The sequence below is a fragment of the Cetorhinus maximus genome, chromosome 15, assembly GCF_964194155.1.
Source record: "Cetorhinus maximus chromosome 15, sCetMax3.hap1.1, whole genome shotgun sequence".
Lineage (NCBI taxonomy): Eukaryota > Metazoa > Chordata > Chondrichthyes > Lamniformes > Cetorhinidae > Cetorhinus > Cetorhinus maximus.
In genome coordinates this window covers 31,404,018-31,425,236 of record NC_135893.1, presented here as the reverse complement: position 1 = coordinate 31,425,236, position 21,219 = coordinate 31,404,018, and the positions used below count along the sequence as shown (strand labels likewise).

Sequence of the window (21,219 nt, the reverse complement as noted above, 5' to 3'; positions counted from 1 at the left end):
GGATATGTGCAAGATCAGATTGCTGACAGCTGTGATGCAACCCTACAATGCACTGCTCATGATCTAGCCTCACAAATGAATGGCCATTTGGGTGAAGCACCAAATCAGTTCAGAAGAAGGGTTGTAAATAATCAAGGATTTTTTCCCCAAGCTGATACGTGAGTTATGTTTCCACAAAAATGATATTTGCTTTTTAGGATGGCAGTTTTCTGAAGGTGCCAATTTGATGCTGCAATCTAATGAATTACATCCAAAACCAAATTTAACATTTTGTTAAAAGGTTTATTGTATAAAGCTTCTCACACAGTGCAACAATGTCCAATAAATTTTAGAAATTAAAACCAATCAAGTACATAGTATTGACGTGAAAATAGTAATAGCCTCGACAGCAAAGGTGGTTTTGTTCAGCGCACTCCGAGCTCAGTGCTCTATCTCTTTGGCCAACTGTGCCTGAAGCCTCTGCACATTGGGGAAAAGGAAAATACATAGGATTAGTATAATGCAGCATATCCTGATCTCAAATTTCTGACAGTCCAGGACATGAGGGATGAATTAAAATTAGAGCTAGGTTGTTCACGGTAATGTTAGAAAACACTTCTTCACACAAAGGGTAGTGAAAATCCGGAATTCTCTCCCCCAAAAAGCTAATGCTGGGAGTCAATTGAAAATATCAAACCTAAAGCTGATAGATTGTTAGCAAGACTCTTAAGCTTTCTTGAGCCAAGACAAGTATTTGGAGTTAAGATACAGATCAGCAATGATCTAACTGAATGGAGGAACAGACACAAGGGGTTGAATGGTCTACTCTTATTCCTGTGTTCCTGAGAAGAACTAACCCATAGATGAATTTTGTCGTTGGCATATTATGAACATTTTGACTGGTTCATAGACTAGGCCATAGGCTGAGAGTGGGTATTTTAGCCAAATATCTGCTTTTATTACCAGATTTCAGGCTTTTCACCAATGTTCAGTTTTGCCTCAGTAATTCTGTCCCCTTCTGCCCACTACTGATGACCACGCCTTCAGGCATCTGGGCCCCAGCGTTTTAAAATGAACGGGGAAACCTGTGGCTTTGCTGACAATATACAGTGGGGCTGCTCTTCTCCCCATCATAAGTGTGTACTTGAAAATACAGAGAGGTTTTAAAATGAAGCAATTTAACATAATACAGCCAGTTTTTTTCTGCAGTACTGCATGTGATGACTATACATTGCAGCATCCAGTGTTACTCCTTCATACAGGTTGCTAATGAACAACAAAGCGGGACATGCTTCACATCCTGGTGCAAGGGTGAGACTTTACCAAATCATTTCAGTGATAACTGCTTTACAAACACTTACCTGTCTGGTTTGCTGCTGGTGAAGGTCATGCTTCTGTTACCTGCAGATTGACGATTCTTCTTTCCAGTTTTCTAAATCAAAGAAAGTTTAGTTAGGACTGTTTAAAAAGATAGTTCATCAAAAGAAATAACTGTACAGGGCATTGATCTGGCTGTGGCATTGGGATGAGGTCAACATCACAGACAGGCTATAATCAGGGTTTTTTAAAAAGTTTACCAGGTGGAAACACATGGAAGCTGATTTTCCTGTTCAGTTATGGTGATGAAACGATGTAACCTGGGAGGTTGGAGAAAAAGTGCTTCAACCTTATTGAAACAAAGCCCTGCCTAGTGCACCGATGCAAAGGTTTGGACAGTTACATTGCATGGTTTACAAAGATGGGGTTCCATACTCTCCTTTAGTCTTCTCTAAATTATTTTGTGTATTTAAGTGGTAAAGAACCTGTTAAAGTTCTGTAACAACTCAAGTAGCCGGACTTAATTAGAGCAGGCTTCTTTTTTAGAGAAAAGTGTCAGCTAAGAATTGGTTTTTTTTAAATAAAGGGAAGTGGATAAATATTAGAAAAATAAATTCTTTAAGAAGGGTGCAGGGAAAGGATAAAAGAATGGATGATTTCAGAAAGTCAGTACAAATGCGATAACCTGACTAGCCTCCTTCTGCTGGCAAAATTCTATCTTTCAGCCATAGTGAAAATCTATACAGCACAACTTAAAATCCTTAAATACAGAATAGTGACAGGGAGTTTGGGACAATCTATCGCTATACCTGCAGACTATGGGCTGAACATATATGAAGCTATTGTCCAGATTTAAATTTTATAACATAAACATACCAATCTTAAAAACAACAACGGCCCCATATATGTGCTATATATCCCCTGCCTTTTTTAATGAATGATACAGGCATTATAATTCTCATTTTTGTTGTTTAAAAACCATACATGAGTTTGGATGACTAGTTAACTGCAAAATATGTTCCATAATAATAGTCCTGTGACATCATAGGGCAATAGGCCCCTGATGCCCAAGGTGCAAATTCACAGAAAGAAATACATTTATAAGGTTATAATTTTCTGAACTTACAGGGAAAGATAGGATCTGGCAAATATCATAACTGAACATCTCACCCATGTCAATATACATTCCTAGCAACTGTATTGACACATTTTTTCAAGTGACTGAATACACATCCAACACCTTCTACATTACAGAGCAAAAGTTTGCACTTATACATTGGATTTCACAGCTTTTGAAGGCCTAAAGTGCTTCTCAACAATCAGTCAATACTTTTGAAATGCAGTTATTGTTGTTAAATCAGGAGTTGACCTGTGAAAGACAAGGGCCAACAAATGGACAAATGCAGACTTGAACTGTTTTGGTGGTGAGGATTGAGGGACACCAGAAGAACTTACTGTTCTTAAAAAAAAATTGTCATGGAATCTTCTGTAATCCACATGAACAAGAAGCTGGGTCTTGGTTTAACAGCTAATTCAAGAAAGTGCACTTCTGACAATGCAGCTTTCCCTCAATACAGCTCTGAAAGGTCAGTGTCGATTACATGCTCAAATCATGGAGTGGCTTGCGCCCACAAACATTCAGATGAATGTTAGGAGAGCTATCACAAAGTCATACTGACATACCAATCCAATGAATGTTATAGTTAATTGCACTATTGCTCGGGTTAATATGCCTCACTTTTCCTTACAGACTTTACAGACATTGCACTGACCAGTAAAATTATGAAGCAACCTGCTAATCATTATACTTAAACTTTTCAACTGTTTGCATTTCTTCTCTAATTTTGTCACAGTTTTTGCTTCTCTTGACCTCACTCTGGGTTGTAGTGCCGCTGGTGCACAATGCCAAGGAGTCGTTACCTCTCTGCTACCTTGTCTAAGTGATTATTCTTCATGAATGACACTAAACTACTGATATTCCTGGGCCATGGAAGGGAACTGTGCAACCTAAACTGAGAAGCAAGTTAGGAAAGACCTCGTTCCACTGGATATTTGACCCATTTCATGGCAGAAAACCTGCAGAAGTGTGAGTTTCTTGCATTCACACACCTTTGCAGTGTTGAAGGAAGAGGTGGGACTGCTGAGATAATATCACCCACCAATTCTGCTCCAATGGCTGCCATGCAAAGTAAGTGTGCAAGATACAGGCATCCTTATCTGTCAGGATAGGATCCTCGGTGTCATGGAGCCAAAGTTGCCTGTTCCTGAATGGCTTCTTTAAAAACAAATAATAAGCATTTTTTAAAACAAGTTTTTATTGATCTTCAATTGAAATGGCACAATCTCCACAGGAAGCTGTATTATAGGTGCCAGTTCACTAAAAAGAAAATCTAAGTTGTATCAATGTATGAGTTGGCCCTTATTCACAAGTAAAACAAAAACTTGTAGAATGTTGCAATTTATACACCATATTCAGAGCAATGGGTTTTACCTTAGAATGAGGCATGTCTGCTTCATGACTGGGATCAAACTGGGCTGATTCCTTAGATTTGCTGCCAGCTGAAAGATAGGATCAAAATATTGCAACATAAATGCACTGTTTACACAATAATGCATCTCCGATCAGTTAAGCTTTTCAAAATTGGATGCAAACTAGTTTACCTACATTTATAAGTTAGGGAGGTTAAACACAATCCTTTTCCTCCATTGCTTCCCCATTCCCTAAAGGCAGTCTCCTGCTGGGGAATGATTTGAGGACCTTGGTCATTCTTCTCTACCTCATCCAAAATTGCCATCTTCCAAGCATAGATAGGGAATGAACATGATAGGCTATTCATCATGTAAGGCATCAAAGCTCAGCATACCACTGTCCTCATAAGATGTGTGCAAACAAACACAGGTAACTGTCTGACAAGAATCCCTGTGTGATGATCAGGAGCAGAAACACCCAATGATTTTCCCTCTCGTGAGCCCAGGTAGTCGGGGCTAATCTTGGTGCTCCTACTGCTCTCTCAGCTAAATTAAGCTAACTTGGGATGAATCCAGCATTGAACCTGGGACCTTCCGAACCTGTGTGCTTGGTACTGGGCTAGATAGTGCCAAAAGTCAGTGATTCATCGGGGAGGACCTTCCCCACCTTTAAAGAATTGAAACAGCATTAACACTGAACCACTGATACTTGATGGCTGATTCTTGTTTATCCTCGAGAGCAATGCTGTGGATGCTGAAAACTGCATACAGTTTACCTGGGTTAAAGCATGAACAGGATGTTAAGTTTCATCAGGTTGAATGCCTTCTAACTTGCCCGACTTCCTAAAGTCTGGACACTAAACAGTTTGGTTTTTTTGCTTTAGTGCGCACAGTGGAGTATCCTGCCTCAAGTAGGTGCAGAAACACCAGGGCCATCTTGCGCCAACTGATTAAGAAAACATCTCAACGCCATTGTGGAGAATTCTACATATGGATCAGTGTTTTGCACTAATCTTTTCTCCAGAGCTACGATAACAAACATTGCTCAAGGGCTAAATGTCAGGGTGGCTCCATCATCCTGCAGTCCAGAATAAAAGAAGGTGAGGCTACCCTAGCATGTGAGCTCCTGATTTCAAACATACCTCACTGTGTAGTTCTCAAAGTCTAGACACTTCAACTCCAAAGCGGGGGAGGGGGGGGAGAAAAGACTGACTGACACTTCTGGTAAAAACACAATATTTATAGGTTCCCATTCTCTATGGATATGGACTATTTCTTACGGGCTTCATCTGTTGTCTCAGAGCTGGAGGATGGGGGAGATAATACCAAATAATGCTGAAGGACAATTTGGCTTCAGAATAACCATAAGAGTAATAAACTAAAAATTAAGTTATAGCTGACCTGCAAAAACTTTGAAATTGGACTTGCTGTAATCAAATGGTTTGAAACTTCTGGGATTTTTCAGCTCCTCTACCCCCGATTTTGGCTTCTTCTTTTCTGGAGGTGCTGTCTCAGTTCCTGTTCCGCTCTTTGCTCGCTCCCTCTTCACCGATTGCTGTTCTGCTGCCATCTGTGAGGTGGGGATACATGCTCAAGAATTTGAATATATATTGATCCTGCAACTAAGCCCAACCATTTCACATCTTCCCACAAGTGACCATGTCACGTAGCATCTAAATTAATCTAGAGGCAAAATTTTTCATAGAATGGAATTACAAAGCACTGAATGAGACATCCAGAAGTAGAACACTTATTACGTCAACTTTAAAAAAAATGTAATATTAGAATCCCAAATATTGGGTTGAGAAACTTGAATGGACCAGGTTTTGCCAATGGGAAGGGGACAAAGGGAAGAAAACTTCAAAGCACCGTTGATACCACAATCCCCCACATTCATAAGAGGCAAAGCAGAAATAAAAACAAAACAGGAAGGAAGAGAATAAAAAAGTAAAAACAGGTAACAGTTCAAGGATTGGCAGCAGTGCTGTAATGTATATGACCAACCCAAACTGGGGTGACCACAATAGTTAAAATATAACAAGCGATACTACACATAACTATGAGAATTTGTACCAGGGCAAGGCACTGACAGTGTGTCTGTCTCTACAATCAGGGTAGAAACTGTAGATTCAGAGTATCATAACGTAAATGTCAGTATCTGGTGAGAGAACTTCTGTATTTTGAGGATCCTAGTCCTGGGTCCAAAACAATGATTGAATTGTGCTCTCCCAGATGTAGCCTGATCTGGTTAATGTCTCTAGTGTTTGGTTTTTGTTTCAAAATCTTCAGTATTTAATTTTTTAAAAAAACACAATCTTTTAATCAAAGCAATCACTTATTTAATGGTTGTTCAACATTGCACAATACTGGACTCAAGGGACTTGGTACTGTGGCGATTTAACCTCTAAGCCCTAGGGGCAAATAAAGCTACTGAGATGAAAGGATTTGATGTGAATGAGTTTGGGCCATCCTAATTGAGTTGGGTCCACAGCACAATAAAAGACTGAATATGCAACCTCATTGACAGAAGCCAGACAATGGCTGTTGTGGAAAATGGTGCAGTAGGGGAAGTTCTTCTGAGGTTAGAATTGAGGCACATTGTTGGAGGTAAGCAAAGGTACAACTTTAATCTTTATTAATTATTGCTAAATCTGACTTGGGAATGTTGGGTGACTGAAACAAAGTGTTCTATTTCCCAGTACTAAATTCCTCACACCGACTATGAGATAATGCACAAAAATGTATTCCAATGTGTTTTGTCTTCCCTCCTGCCAACCCCACCCGCCTGACTCCCCGTTAACTCAAGAGCTCAGTTCACCCTTGGTTGGAGCATCACCCCATCACCTTTAGCCAAAGACACTCAAATATAACTCTGCTGTTGATTGGTTTCAAATTGTTCTTTTTGTACTATTGATGGGATCGATAAAACTATTACTAAGAGACAGTGCTTAAGTACTTCATATAAAAACATTGCAAACGTCAGTACAGAAAATCAATCTTGGACACATTTCTTCAAGGTGCTTTGATGATAGAATTCATACACATTTATCAGAGCTTAATCTGGACTAAAATGACTTCAATTTGAATTAAAGTATAAAGAAACAACTCTTTACAGGTATACTTTCAGTACTATCAAAGACGCCAACCATAACATAAAAACAGATAACAGATGACCAATGAGCAGTGATAATTATTCTTGGCTCTGACATTAACCAGGAAAACCGGCAGACACCAATGTTACCTGATGGGCACCAACGATATGAAGTGTATGGGAGGTTTGCTATTTTTGTGTTTTTTCTACAGGGAAGCAGCAGGGTCACCGTTTCATTGTGCGTTGCAATATAAAGTTTTATCAATACATTTAAAGCACCAAATTTATTTTTCTTCAGCCACATACTCTGCCCAACACATTTTTCCTCTGTTCATTATCACTGCACCACTCCCTATTCTAATTCATGCTCTCCCAAGACATGAAATTGGTGCAACTTGTTATGTCTCCTACACTTGACTCCTTCATACAATTTATGGTCTTTCAAAACCAAGTTTATCTTCTCTCCAAATATTTTGTGTCTGGTCTTTTGTTGCATTATCAGCCTTGGCTCCAGGTTTCTCAGTGAAACTTTCTCATCTTGCAACAATTCCTTACAATAAATTTTTTGGTGATCTAAATATTTTGGTTGGAATAATATTCCCTCAAAGTTAATTTTCCCCTTTTCAGCAGGAAATTCTCAACACTGTTTTCAGAGTAATGTTGGCTTTCTCAGCTGTAAAGGGTCACTATGAGTTCCACAAGTATAGCCAGGGAAGGCCAGCTCAACAGATTTCTCCATCTTTGCATATCTACTTGGCCTTGTCTTATAATTTTCCCATGGGGTCTCAAGTTGAAGTCAGGAACTCAGCAGTGGGGATAAAGACAATATTAGACGGAAACTCACATCCCAAGACGCCTTAGTGTTGCACACACCCATTCTAAACAAAAAATCCGACGTACCGCAGCCTGCTGTCTGACTGAAGGGATCTCTTGTACTTCAGCAATATAATCCTGTTGCATCTGTTGCCGCACAACTGAAAGGCAAAGATAACCAAAGACATAAAACACTGGGAATCAACCTTAAGAACTGTAACAATAACACTTAAAAACCCTTAGTGCTCCTTTTCAGCAGACTTGGTTGTATGCAAATTGCGAGAAAACAAGGAAGTGCAAGTGCAATTGTACAGGGCAAAGAGCAATCTTCATTTGGAACAGTGTGTTGGATTTTTAGGCACTTACATTAGGAAGGTTTTGCCGGCCTTAAAGAAAGGCCAGCAATGATAATACCTGGGATAAAGGGACTGAGCTACGAAAACAGTCTAGGAAACTGTACGCATATTCTCTAGATATATGCATTTTGAGGAATGATCTAATCAAGGTGTGTAATGAAGACAATTGAGAGCAGATAAGGAATGGTCCTTCCCTCTAACAAATCCAGAACAGGGGGACCAAAGTCCTCAGGGTTTAAGCTAAACCAGTTAAAAGCCAAGAAAAACACGCCCACGCAGAGAGTTGTCAGAATATGGAACACAGTGCCCCAGATTTAAGACAGCTGCAATGTCAAAGGTTATTAAAAAGGGAGGTAGATACTCCATTGAGAAGTAAATGTATTCCAAAGTGAGGAGAAAATATAGCTATTGTGCCCAGCAAAATGCTGCAACAGGTCTGTTTGAATGGCCCATGCTTGTTCCTATATATTTTACAGATGTATATAGTTTTAGGAACATGTTCAAATATGTCTACAGATATGTTTATGTTCATGAACCTCATGTCTAATGTTTCAAATTTACTTTTACAACTAAACTTGGTGTTCTAGTGTTTCCCTCACTAGGTAAGCTCTGATATGCATGATTATATACATTAATGAACTTGAACCAGCATTCGTAAACTCTGTGAAAGATCAATACTTCTAGTACTGGTACACAAAATAAATGATGAAATGTTACCTTGTCTTCAACTCTTGGAAGCCACTTGAGGAATGCTACTACATGACCGATGAAACAATTTTCTAATGCTAAATTACACAATGATTCCATAAACATGAAAATATGAACATAAGCTTCTGCTACAGCTTTCTGACTGGCAAACCAAATACATGGAATTATTGCATTCAGTCGATGCCAAACTATCTGACTGTTTATTACCCTGGTTCAAATTATGAAATATAAGTGTAATTTTAGATATTACCCTGGTTCAAATTATGAAATATAAGTGTAATTTTAGATATATCGTCAAGTAAATGCAGTCCCTGACTGAAAGTGTGTGCTGCAGACTGCAAAGAGGGCAGAAGAGAGGTAATGAGGGTGGAGGAGAGAACATGGGCAATGATTTTACCAGAGCTGACAGGCTCCGCATACGAAAGCACCGAGGGTGACTGGCCTCTCTCAGAGCAGCATGTACATCTTGAGTGGTTACAAATAGGAAAAAAAATTGGGAAAAAGCCCTTCTAAAATAAGAGTGCACACATGTACCTGTCTGTACTCTTGTCAAAAGCCAAGTCAGAACCAGATAACATAATTTCTTCCCTCTCTTTAGTCACATGCATTATCCCCATTTAGGGATACGGAGCCAAGGCAAGTAAATGGTGTTGGGACATGGATCAGCCGTAATCTATCTGAATGGCAGAACAGGCTGAACGGCCAACTCATGTTCTTACATATTATCAATGGAGTCGATGGATGGCTTGTTCCCCTGTATGTCAATGAATTAATCCACATGTGGTGGGCTGTGAACAAAAACTGGAGTTGTATCACTCATAGCACGTTGATGTATCAACTCTATAGTTAAGTATTCCTTGTTATATATAGGTAATTCTGTTCACCTGATTCTGTGATCTAATGCAGGCATGACATCAGAAAATAAAAAGCAAAATAACTGTCCAAGAAATTTGAAAGACACTGATCATGTACAAATAATGACATTTCTTATGACAACCTTCAGGCTTTGGGGCGTCCTTTGCTTTCTTGGTTTGTTCTTGCTTTTTGGTTGCCTCTTTCTGTAGGTGCTCCTGGCTCAGCAACTTCCACCTGTTACTGACCTGAAGTTACAGGAGTGAAAGGTTGAGATTGTTTGACGTACACTCAGGTGTTCAGGCCCTATCTTGAAAACTTTTGATTTAATTATATCTTAAATATATTTAACCCCTATAAAGCTGCCTTAATAGCCAAATAGGTTGTAACCAATTGGAGTGTATTCACACACCATCATTAGTTTTAATGTGAATTCAGAACCACTTTCGAGTGATAATTGGGATGATCTATCTGATCTGCAGACCCAAATGGCAATGTCCAGCTTTTGGTGGTTTCAGATGGCAGTGAAAACAAGTTATTCTGGAGTGCAGGTTCCAAAATGCAACTCAGCAGGGCTGGAAAGGATGTTTACTCCCCCCAAATTCTGAAATTGCTGCAACATTCATGATCTCTCCTGAATAAAATTAAAAACAATTTTATGTCTCCAGAAATTACCTAAATGGTGTACATGTATCATTAGACAAATCTCTACAAGCTCAGTTTGTTTTGGTAATGCCTGTGAATGAGAACTTGGGAACAATTCACCCCTAGTTCCATCACTGGGGTATTAATGAGCCTTTAGTTATCTGTGGTACTTACTTCATAAATCTTGGTGGAAGGGTCAAACTTTGCTGCCTGTGAGATGTATACATTACTGTCCTTGGAAGGTAAATACTGAAAAAAAGAAAAATTGATAGAATTTATAGAATGATTACAACGCAGAAGGAGGTCATTCCACCCATCGAATCCTTGCCGGCTCTCTGCAAGAGCAACTCACCTAGAAACACTCCCCTACTTTTTCCCTGGAGCCCTGCAAATTTTCTCTTCAGGCACCATAATTATCCAATTCTCTTTCAAAGGCCTTGATTGAATCTGACTCCACCACACTCTCAGGCAGTGCATTCCAGATCCCAACCGCTTGCTACGAAAAAAAAAGTTTTTATGACACCCTTGTTTCTTTTGCCAATCACCTTAAATCGGTGCCCTCTGGTTCTGGATTTTTCTGCCAATGGGAACAGTTTCTCCCTATCTACACTGTCCAGGCCCCTAATAATTTTGAACACCTCTATCAAATCTCCTCTTAATCCACTTTTCTCCAAGCCCCAGCTTCTTCAACTATGGACATAACTGAAGTTCCTCATTCCTGGAAACATTCTCATGAATCTTTTCTGCACCCTCTCTAATGCCTTCACACCCTTCCTAAAACATGATGCCCAGAACTGGACACTGCTCCAGTTGACGCTGGAACAGTGTTTTATACAGGGTTATCAACATTTCCTTTATTTTGTGTTCTATGACTCTCTTTATGAAGTCCAGAATGCCATATGTTTTATTAACTGCTATCTCAACCGGCTCTGCCACCTTCAATGATTTGTGCACATATGCCCCAAAGTCTCTCTGCCCTTCCGCCCTCTTTAGAATTGTACCCTGTAATGATCCTGGACCAGACACACAACCCCCACCCCCCCGCCGCCCAAGTTTTTGGTACGATCCAATTAAGGACCAGTAACTTTTGTTAAAATAGACAAAGTTTGCAATTCCAGATACTTTTTAAGAGAATAAAGCCCCAAGATTCCAGTTTTTGAACAAACAAAATAAACATCACTATACAAAGTCAGAAAAAGAAAACAATTTACAGTATCAATCTTATATGAATTAACACGAGGTACATGTGAATCAACAGGCAAACAGTGGTCTAACACCAATACAACACATTAAATAACAAATGCGGCCAAGACAGTTCTTACTGATTTCTCAGCAACCCAGCCAGACGTCTGTAAACGCTGCGGGTCAACCAATCTTGCTGAAACTCTGTTTCTCCCACAAGGGATTCCAGCATTCATCTTTGAAGATAAAACCTCTGAATTCTCTCCAAAAAATCACTCTAACTTGCACTGCCTCAACAATTGCTGATCTCCCAGGGTTTCAATCTTGCCTCCCTAGACTCTGTTCCCCTGGATTCCTGAGTCTGCATTCTAGCACCAACTCAAGCGCAACTTCAATTCTTCACCCACGATGAGCAGGACACCACTGCTCCAATGGGTTGTCTTGGCCCAAACGGCCCGTAGCACAGAATTACCAACTTCTCACTTCCTTCACAGATTTCCCAAGCCCTTGCTACTTGAAGCCTGCCACCCGCAGCACTTATACCATTCGGAGCCTCATTCTTTGGTCTGCTCCCCAATGGTTCCTACTAGTGATCTCCTCCTTGTGGCTCCTTCCTGGTGCTCTGCCTGTCCCATGTCTTGGACTCCTCTCTAGTATGGCACCCCACTCCTGGGTCACACGATTAGGGTATCCATGTCATTTTCTTTTTTACACAGATGCAATGGGTCCTTGTCCTCAACCCAAAGAATTCCAAACGCGGGACTGCAAATGCACCTCCTGTTCCCTGTCCATGTATGCGCAGAAACTCCCAGTGAATACTGAGACCTGCAGTTCCTGGCCCCTGCTCGATGATAAGGTGAGTTGAATCTCTTAACAACCCTTTAATTTATTTTGCCTCTCCTTATTCTTCCCACTACAATGAATTCTTGCATTAAGGTTCATCTGTCACTTGTCTGCCCATTTCACCATTCTATCTATGGCTTCCTGAAATTTATCACTATCTTCTCAGTTCATAACACTTCCAAGTTTTGTGTCATCTGCAAATTTTGAAATTGCACCCTGTACACCAAGCCTAGATTTTAATATATAATCAAGAAAAGCAGGGCTCCTAATACGGACCCATGGCGAATTCCACCTTATACCTTCCTCCAGTCTTATTGAAGAATTTTTGAAAATTGCAGAACAAAAATATCTTTCAAAGAACGCAAAAAGTCCTGGAGTGGGAATTGAACCCACAATCTTCTGACTCACAGCGATACCAGCTGAGCCATAGCTGACACCTTAAGATTTATTTTAGTAGCTACACGTTAACAGCATTGTACAAAAAGCTTGACAATTCCTCCAATCAGATTTTCTCAGAAAGTCGTAATACTTTCCAAAGCATTTACCATCAGATATACTGCTAAAATGATCACAGCACTAACAGATTGGGATCCAAGGAAATCTAACTAAAGGAGACCCCAATAAAAATAAATTTAATAAACCTTTATTACCCAACAAAATACAATGAGATTCATTTAATAGTAGAAAGCTAATTATAGCAAGTTAAAAGTGACACAGTGGCTCCTGCAGAACTTATTATCCAGACCTATTTTTTCTGCATCTCTCAAAAGGCACGGTTACAAACATACATCATTACTGTTAATGGATCTTCCATTAAAGTCGAAAACACTTCACCGAAACTGTAATCAGCCGTTCATTTTTATTACATGTAAACAACAAGTACATTTCTTCAAATTTAGTTAAACCCATTAGATAAGGTAACAGCTGTAATACGGGTCATAAGCTGGAGAAAGTTTTGAGAGTTTTAGTATTTGCACAAGTAATGAGTGAATTGGGATTATTTCTGCCTCAAATATTTGCATCAGCCTTTATTTCTATGATGAATGGGCATAGACGAGCGAGACCTGTTTTACAGTTGTTTCAGCACAGTGTGGCGCTGGTAGCCCATTGCTATCTTACTTTCTGACCTGATTTAACTATTCCTGTACATTTTATACACAATATTTATGTAGAATGAATAATGTGGAGACTTTACTGTCTCTGGCCTTTGTCTTTTGTAATGTTTTGAGATTAGCGATCCAAATACTTTCTCCCCAATCACACCACCTGTGGTGAGGAATGTGAGTGACTTACCTCCAGCAATGCTGATCTGGCTGCTAGGACCCATTTTTATTGCCTTGGTGCTACCTTAAAGCAGCATGAGCCAATATTCATCAAAAGTAACAAGGATTACATACTATTACTATCTAACATATTGTTCTTACATCAACACTTCTACGAACTGCACAGGTGTACACCATAGAACCATGGTAGCCATGTCAAATTAAATTCTGGTTCCTAATAATCTGCATGTATCTCACAATATGCTCACAATAACAGATCTTGGTATTCTGATTGAGAATTTATGAAGCAAAAGCACCAAAAATTGTCCTTTTCAAAGCTCTAGCCCCAGGGGCTTTGATGGCTGGTGTCTGGAGTTTGGAAATTCTGAATTAATCCATTCAAAAAGATAATGGGTAAATTAGAAACAAGGCTGGACTCTACAAACTGATAGCAAAGTCTCCCTCAGGAGATTAAATACATGGTGCAGTAGATTATACAATCTATAAAAGAAAAAAATTAGCATTTTGCACCTCACTACATAATTTATTCTTTCATGGGGCAGAATTTTCCATTCTGCATGCGGGGGCGGGCCCGACCGCCGGAAAATAAAATGACACGCGATAACGTCATCGTGCTGTCTTGCGATATTTCGTTCAGCGGACATGGGCCGGAGTCAGCTATGTGCCCGCCGATAATTGATAGACCTATTAAGGCCATTAAAGGTAATTAACATGAATGTTATGCTGCTCGTCTAACCTAACAGTGGGCGGGCAGGTGAAAAGGCCAAGCGGCCTTTATATTTTTCAGGAAACCTCATCCATGAGCGGGATGACGTTTCCTAAAACTAGTAACGATTATATAAAAATATTTTCTGAAAAATAAAAACATGTCCCATGTCATGTGACACAGTCGCATGAGATAGGACATGTTTCATTAAATTTTTATTGTTTTTATTTTATTTTTTTTAAAAAGTGCTTCATCTCCCTGAGGCAGCTCTGTGCCTCAGGGAGATTGAAGCGTGCATGCACGAAAGAGCACCAGAGCCGACTCTCCCTCCCGCACAGGTAGTGCTCAGCGCTACCACTTGCATATTACACTGGGCAAGCCACTTAAGGGCCGCCCACATAAAATGGTGGCACAGAGCCGATCGCGGGCGACGGTCAGGCAGTTGAGCCCACCCAACCAATGAAAAATCCTGGCCATGGATGTGGACATCACAAAGCCAACATTTGTTGCCCATCAGTAATTGCCCTTGAACTGAGTGGCTTGCTAGGCCATTTCAGAGGGCAGTTCGAGCCACATTGCTATGCGTCTGGAGTCACATTTAGGCCAGACAAGGTAAGGATGGTACATTTCCTTCCCTAAAGGGCGTTAGTGAACCAAGTGAGTTTTTCATGGTCACCATTACTGAGATGAGGCATACGTTCCATAAATAACAATTTAGTTCAAATTTCACCAGCTGCTGTTTGCTCAGAGCATTAGCCTGGACCTCTGGGTTACAAGTCCAGTGACAATACCACTATGCCACCGTCTCCCCTGCATAAACTGAATGTCCTAAAAGGATTCACACAATGCAGTATGTTATGTAGGCCAGCAACATTCAAAAAATAGGATGAATGACTGTGCCATTTCCCAGTTAGTTTGGTGTAGGAAAGGCATGTTAGCCAGGAGACCCTGAAGAAAATTTGAATAATGCAATGAGATTGACAAAATAGAGGGGACCTGTTCATTCAGTCTCTCCATCCTGCTCTACGATACAATTAGATCATAGGGTTCTGTATCTCCACATCATTTACTAACCATGTTTCTACACTCCTGATGCCTTTACCCAACAAAGATCTATCTCAGTCTTGAAAATTCCAACTGTCCTTCACCATCCACAACCATCTGGTGTGGAGACATACAAATTTCCGTTATTCTGAGTGTAAAAAAGGGCTTCTTTATTACCTGCCTAAATGGTCTGGCTCTAATTTTCAGATCATATCCACCTGGTCTTGATTACTTTATCAGAGAAAATAGTTTCTCTATATCTACCTCACTGAATCCTTTTAATGTTCTAAACACCTCGATCTGGTTACTCCTCCATCTTGTGTAGTCATATCATTTAACATCTCATCTGAATGATGGCACCTTCAACAATGTGGCATTTCCTCAGCAATGCATTGGGAGTGTTAGGCTATACTATTAATATCCTCATGGGACTTGAAACTATACCCTTCATATCTGGAGATGAGTGTCTACTGAACAAACCAAGCTAACACCTGTAGAAGGAAGTGGGTGGGGAGGGAGGGGGGGTGTTGATGAACTGTTCCCATTCAGTACTTCTTCATATATTCTTATGAAAAAATACATAACCATTTTTGAACATACAAAATTCTGTATTGCAGCTTACCATTCTGAAAGGGTTTTCAAATGATTCTAAAATGGCTCTTGCTTTTTGTTGTGCTGTTGTCACTGTTTCATGTTCCTTTTCATTTGTAGCAGGATCCTGTGAGGGGAGGGGGAAAAAAATCACTTAATCTACACTAATGTAGCACATGGAGAAAACGTTGTACATGTTACCAGATGGCTTCTTTAAAAAGAAATGTCTTATTGATATCCCTGCCATTGTCTAAATAGTTAGCACTCTAACCATGATCAATGCTATGACTATCTGTAGTGCAGCGAGGCTGGGACCACCTGGTTAAAGATGTGACATGACTGTACTGCCCAACTACATGGCGTCACCAGATTATACTCCAGATAAAGTCAAGCTAAATATTAGAAATTAAGCCCTAGCTGGTCCATGCATCCATAACACACAAAGTGAGATGTATATATTTGTGATTTTTATGTAGCTATTAGCAATTTCTTGTTCTCAATTGTAGTGGGTAGGAGTGAGGAGAGAAAGGGAGAACATTATTGTAACAATTTAAGGCCTCTTTCAGAAAAGTATCTTGGCTCAGTTGGTAAAAACGCCATCCTGTGTGGAATTGTGTCACCCACACCAGGAATGCCAAGCTAGCACATTTCAGCTGGGGTAGTAATAGGCGTGTTGTTGGTGGCACATGGCATCCCCTAACTAAGAGAAGAGAGTCAAGGTTCCTCCTCCTGAACATTTTCTCATCACCCAACTGGAAAACGAATGTCAATGCAGATATTGAATGACAACAAGATCGAGGTCAGCTCTGAAACTATTTGTAGCTGACTATCTTGTCACTGACTATTGCTCAATGTTTGATTGTGGCCTCAACACCACTCTCCCGCCTACCCCCAATACCCTTCGACTCCCAGAGGTAGGTGGAAAAGTGGAATTGAGGCCACAATCAGGTTAGCCATGATCTTATTGAATGACAGAGCAGGTTCAAGAGGCCGAATGGCTCCACTCTTACTCCTAATTCATATGTTAGTATGTCTACGCTCACAAGTAGGGAATGGCCTTTTGTATGAGGTACAGGTGGAATTCTGGTACTCTTAAAACCATTTCCCAGCACCTGGTCAGCACCTTCACAAGAGTGCAAGGGTGGAACTTGGATAAAAATATTAAGAAATTCACTTAGATTATCAAGACTTAATAGATACGAGTAGCCTCTATTCTCTTTTTTGATTCAACCATCTCTGAAGCTGTTCACTGCTGTGGGTCATCTCATTATTTTGGGACAATGTACGGTTTTACAGTTAAGCTAACTACAAGAATGCATTTCTCAGGATTTGGTTAAAAAAAAACTCATCTCTCACTCAGCAGTTTTGTTGAGGTCCACCAAAACCATACACAAACTGGTTGTTTAAAATCAGGAATTGAAATCATTAAAAGGTGCAGCAAATACTGCACAGTATGCACCAATAATTGGTGGAGTTTATACTAACCGTAGCACTTACGTCAAATATGGTAATAATTGCTTTGGCAGAAGTGAGTGTCAAGGTCACACTGTCATCCTCCAGTTCAGGGAACAGTTTACTGGTTTGGATCAGTGGTACTAAAATAAAAAGTATAAGGCATATTGTTTATTTTCTCAACTTGTATTGCACATATTGTGGAGAAGAACCATCATCTTTTACCTAAGAGAGTGTTGTGATATATTTCACAGCAAAAAGTTCTCTTTTAAAAGAATGAAAATGGCGTCCTAGAATGGGTGGGTGTGGGGCATAGAGGAGGGTGGGAGATATTGGTGGAAGATGTGCAGGTTTACTGCGCAACTGCTGCTGAATGTCTAACCTTGGGACTCAGTTGCCGTAAGGAAGGCACAAGCCAGAGCCAAGCACCTCCTTGAAGCTGGCTCAGAATGGCAGTAATTGGTCGAGAAACAGTTCAGCTGCTCAACTGCTTCAGCACCTTGCAGAGCTGGTAAAATCAATAAATGGGTCATATGAAAGCCACACGCCTTGGCCAGCAGCCACAGAGCCTCAGGTACATTTCCCTCCTGTAGTCTGCTCCTGAAATACAGCAGCAATTTCAGATGGTAATGCCAAATTCTAATGGTTCATTTGCAAATAAGCTGTGGAGCAACATTCAATTACATTATTCTTAAATTTGAATCTAACTTAATGTTCAACCAGGAGTTAAGTGTTTATTCCCGAAATCAGTAGTTTCTAATTCTGTGTGTTCCCGGGGTGATACTAAGTGGCTTAAAGTAACACCAAGATCACAAAATTACAGCATGAAATGCAATCATGTTAATGCTGAAGGTATCTATTTAAAATTCCTCTTTCCAGTATCTTGGTGGAGGCACTTTAAATGAGATTAACTCATACACTAAAACAGTGGATGGCAATTTCAAATGAATTAGAGTAATCATACTTTCATACCCTATGGCATAATTTCAAGATCTAGGTTTAATGCCTTTGCAATACAAGCAGGTACACTACAAAAAGAAATGCAAGAGACTTGCTGATGAATAAGGTAACATATTATTGTGGAATAGAGAACCACCACTACAAATATTTAAATACTATTCCAAAGAGATTATTTTACCAGTTCAACAGCATTGCACTGAAGCAATTTATAAAGAATTTCACCATATCTGATGTATGGTGACTGCTATTAACACTCTTACTTGTCAGTACTCTTCGACTTAATAAACCGATATAGGTTAATATGACTATTCTATATATTGCAATGTGAAAAAAGAATCAATAGTAAGGCCCAGAAGCTTCAGAATGGTGGGAGAGATTTAATTTCCTCTGGTTGTGCAATGGCTAATATTTACCTGTAAAATTCTGCCAAATGGCCTGTGTACGTGCAGTAATTATTGTGCACATATTATACATAGAAAGACAGATTTGCATTTGCATAGCACCTTTCACAATTTCAGAGAGTCCCAAAGTGCTTTACAGCCAACGAAGAGGCTAATGCACTGTCAATAAGCCATGGGTGACACCTATGCAAATTTCTTTTTGCACTCTTATAACACACTCATGCATTTAAAATAAATGGATTAAAACTTATAAACAAATTTTATGCAAATATATCTAACCAGAGAAAGATAACCCCGTTAAATGAGGACATTGTAGAAAATTCTGTCCATTGAAATGGTATGACATAATTCAATATAGCAAAAGGCAAAAACCAAAATCAGGAACTGAACTCAGCTTCTCAACTCTTGCTTACTTTAGGTGATTCGAACATAGCAGGTTTTTTCTGGAATGTACTGCAATCATTACTGGTTGAAGTACAAATCCTTTGGAAACCAATATTGCTTCTAATTTTGAAGATTTTAATCCCATAACATGACTTTAAAACGGATACCTGGAATGATCCAGTTGCACCGCCATTACAGTCAGTGCCTCTTCGTTCCAATACAGTCTCTTGTGCCCTTAGGCTGAAGAGCTAATTCTGTACAGCTTAATTTGTGAAGCGGTCATAGCTGAGTGAATTATTGACACTTAAGTTTTCTTATATTGCTTCAACCCTCAGACCAAATGGTCTTTTGGATGGGCAGAGGGCAAAAGTGATTAAATTCTATCAATAAATGTTCTTAGTAATTTAAATCTTTTAGCAAGTAGGTTCTCAGAAGAAAACATTTGAAGCATTTTGAGACATTTGTACAAAGTGGACTTATCCATGCAGACTTTATATGCTTGTAATTTTTGTATGTAGAAAAATCTGTGAAGCAAGGTGTGGAGCTTTGTTATTGAGTCTGGGACAAGTAAGAATCGAAAGTCAGGAAGCATCAGGGAGGACTGGAAAGCAGAGGGGGAAGGGAGGGTGAACCAATGAGCTGAATCATGGAGGAACAATGGCAAATCCAGAGTGGGGAGGACACATCATTAGTTTGTCTGGACGAACAATACACACGTTGCTGTAAATGGTTTGGAGCCGATGTGGTTTCCCTGGTTTATCCATCCATCCTGACAGACTACAGTCACCAGGGGAACTGAATATACCAATGCCAGCAGAAGCAGTGAGAAATTTTTTTAAAAGCCCACAACTCTCAGCCTACCTGAGCCATTGCCTGACAGGTGGGAGCTATCATGAGGTCCAAAGAGCACATTCTCAGTTTTCTGAAAAAACAGAATTATAGTGATGTCTCCCTGTTTAACAGGAATTTATATTGATTTGCTATCAAGCAACACATTGCTTATTAAATTAAACTTAAAAAGTATTATGGCTACAGATACTTCAAGAAAAGACAATATTTCATCTTCTAAGGCAACAAATGATACTAGCTCTTTAAACAGCAAGCATATATCATATATATGACATCACATATTGTTATAATGAACAATGTAAAATGCTAACCATAGATCAATTAGGGTTAAGTACTTACCTCTGCCTTTAGTAAAGGGCCTTTCTTCTGTTGCAATGGCGTTGATTCTGTCTGGAGAATAAAACATTAGCAACTAAGAGCATTTGTCTCTGTTTCTTACTGTACATTGTGGTTAAGTCAAAGGAATTTCCATCGCACTCAGGGCAATCAGATTAAAGCATGTTATAAAAACAAAAAGCTAAAAGCTACTGCGGATGCTGGAAATCCAAAACAAAAACAGAATTACCTGGAAAAACTCAGCAGGTCTGGCAGCATCGGTGGAGAAGAAATCAGTTAACGTTTCGAGTCTTCATGACCCTTCGGCAGAACTGAAGCATAGTTAGGAGAAAGGTGAAATATAAGCTGGTTTAAATGGGGGGGCGGGGGGAGAGAGAAGTTGAGGGTGTGGTGATTGTGGAGTTAAGCAAGCAGTGATAGGAGCAGATAATCAAAAGATGTCACAGACAAAAGGATCAAAGAGGTGTTGAAGGTGGTGATATTGTTTAAGAAAAGTGCTAATTAAGAATGGAAGACAGGACACTCAAGGTACAGCTCTAGTGGGGGTGGGGTGGAAAGACTGACAAAGTTTTAGTTTTAGATTTAAAAATAATGGAAATAGGTGGGAAAAGAAGAATCTATATAAATTATTGAAAAAAAGGGGCGGGGGGGAGAAACGGGGTGGGGATGGGGAGAGGGGGAGTTTAAGATCTAAAGTTGTTGAATTCAATATTCAGTCCGGAAGGCTGTAAAGTGCCTAGTCGGAAGATGAGGTGCTGTTCCTCCAGTTTGCGTTGGGCTTCACTGGAACAATGCAGCAAGCCAAGGACAGACATGTGGGCAAGAGAACAGGGTGGAGTGTTAAAATGGCAAGCGACAGGGAGGTTTGGGTCTTTCTTGCGGACAGACCGCAGGTGTTCTGCAAAGCGGTCGCCCAGTTTGCGTTTGGTCTCTCCAATTTGGAGGAGACCGCATTGGG

At 39.9% G+C, this 21,219-nt stretch overlaps 1 protein-coding gene across 1 annotated transcript in view; it reads right to left on the bottom strand.

Moving 5' to 3' along the window:
- Positions 1-261: 261 nt before the first annotated feature.
- The window catches only part of exosc10 (exosome component 10), a 59,615-nt gene continuing 38,657 nt past the window's right edge, over positions 262-21,219 (bottom strand). The window contains exons 15-25 of the mRNA XM_078558214.1: positions 20,265-20,315; positions 19,938-19,998; positions 17,377-17,474; positions 15,911-16,006; positions 10,405-10,479; positions 9,731-9,833; positions 7,757-7,830; positions 5,167-5,335; positions 3,788-3,855; positions 1,341-1,411; positions 262-459 (exon numbers count right to left, since the gene is read on the bottom strand). Of these exons, the coding sequence (XP_078414340.1) occupies positions 429-459; positions 1,341-1,411; positions 3,788-3,855; positions 5,167-5,335; positions 7,757-7,830; positions 9,731-9,833; positions 10,405-10,479; positions 15,911-16,006; positions 17,377-17,474; positions 19,938-19,998; positions 20,265-20,315 (897 nt within the window). The 3' untranslated portion in view covers positions 262-428. The remainder of the gene's footprint in view (positions 460-1,340; positions 1,412-3,787; positions 3,856-5,166; positions 5,336-7,756; positions 7,831-9,730; positions 9,834-10,404; positions 10,480-15,910; positions 16,007-17,376; positions 17,475-19,937; positions 19,999-20,264; positions 20,316-21,219) is intronic.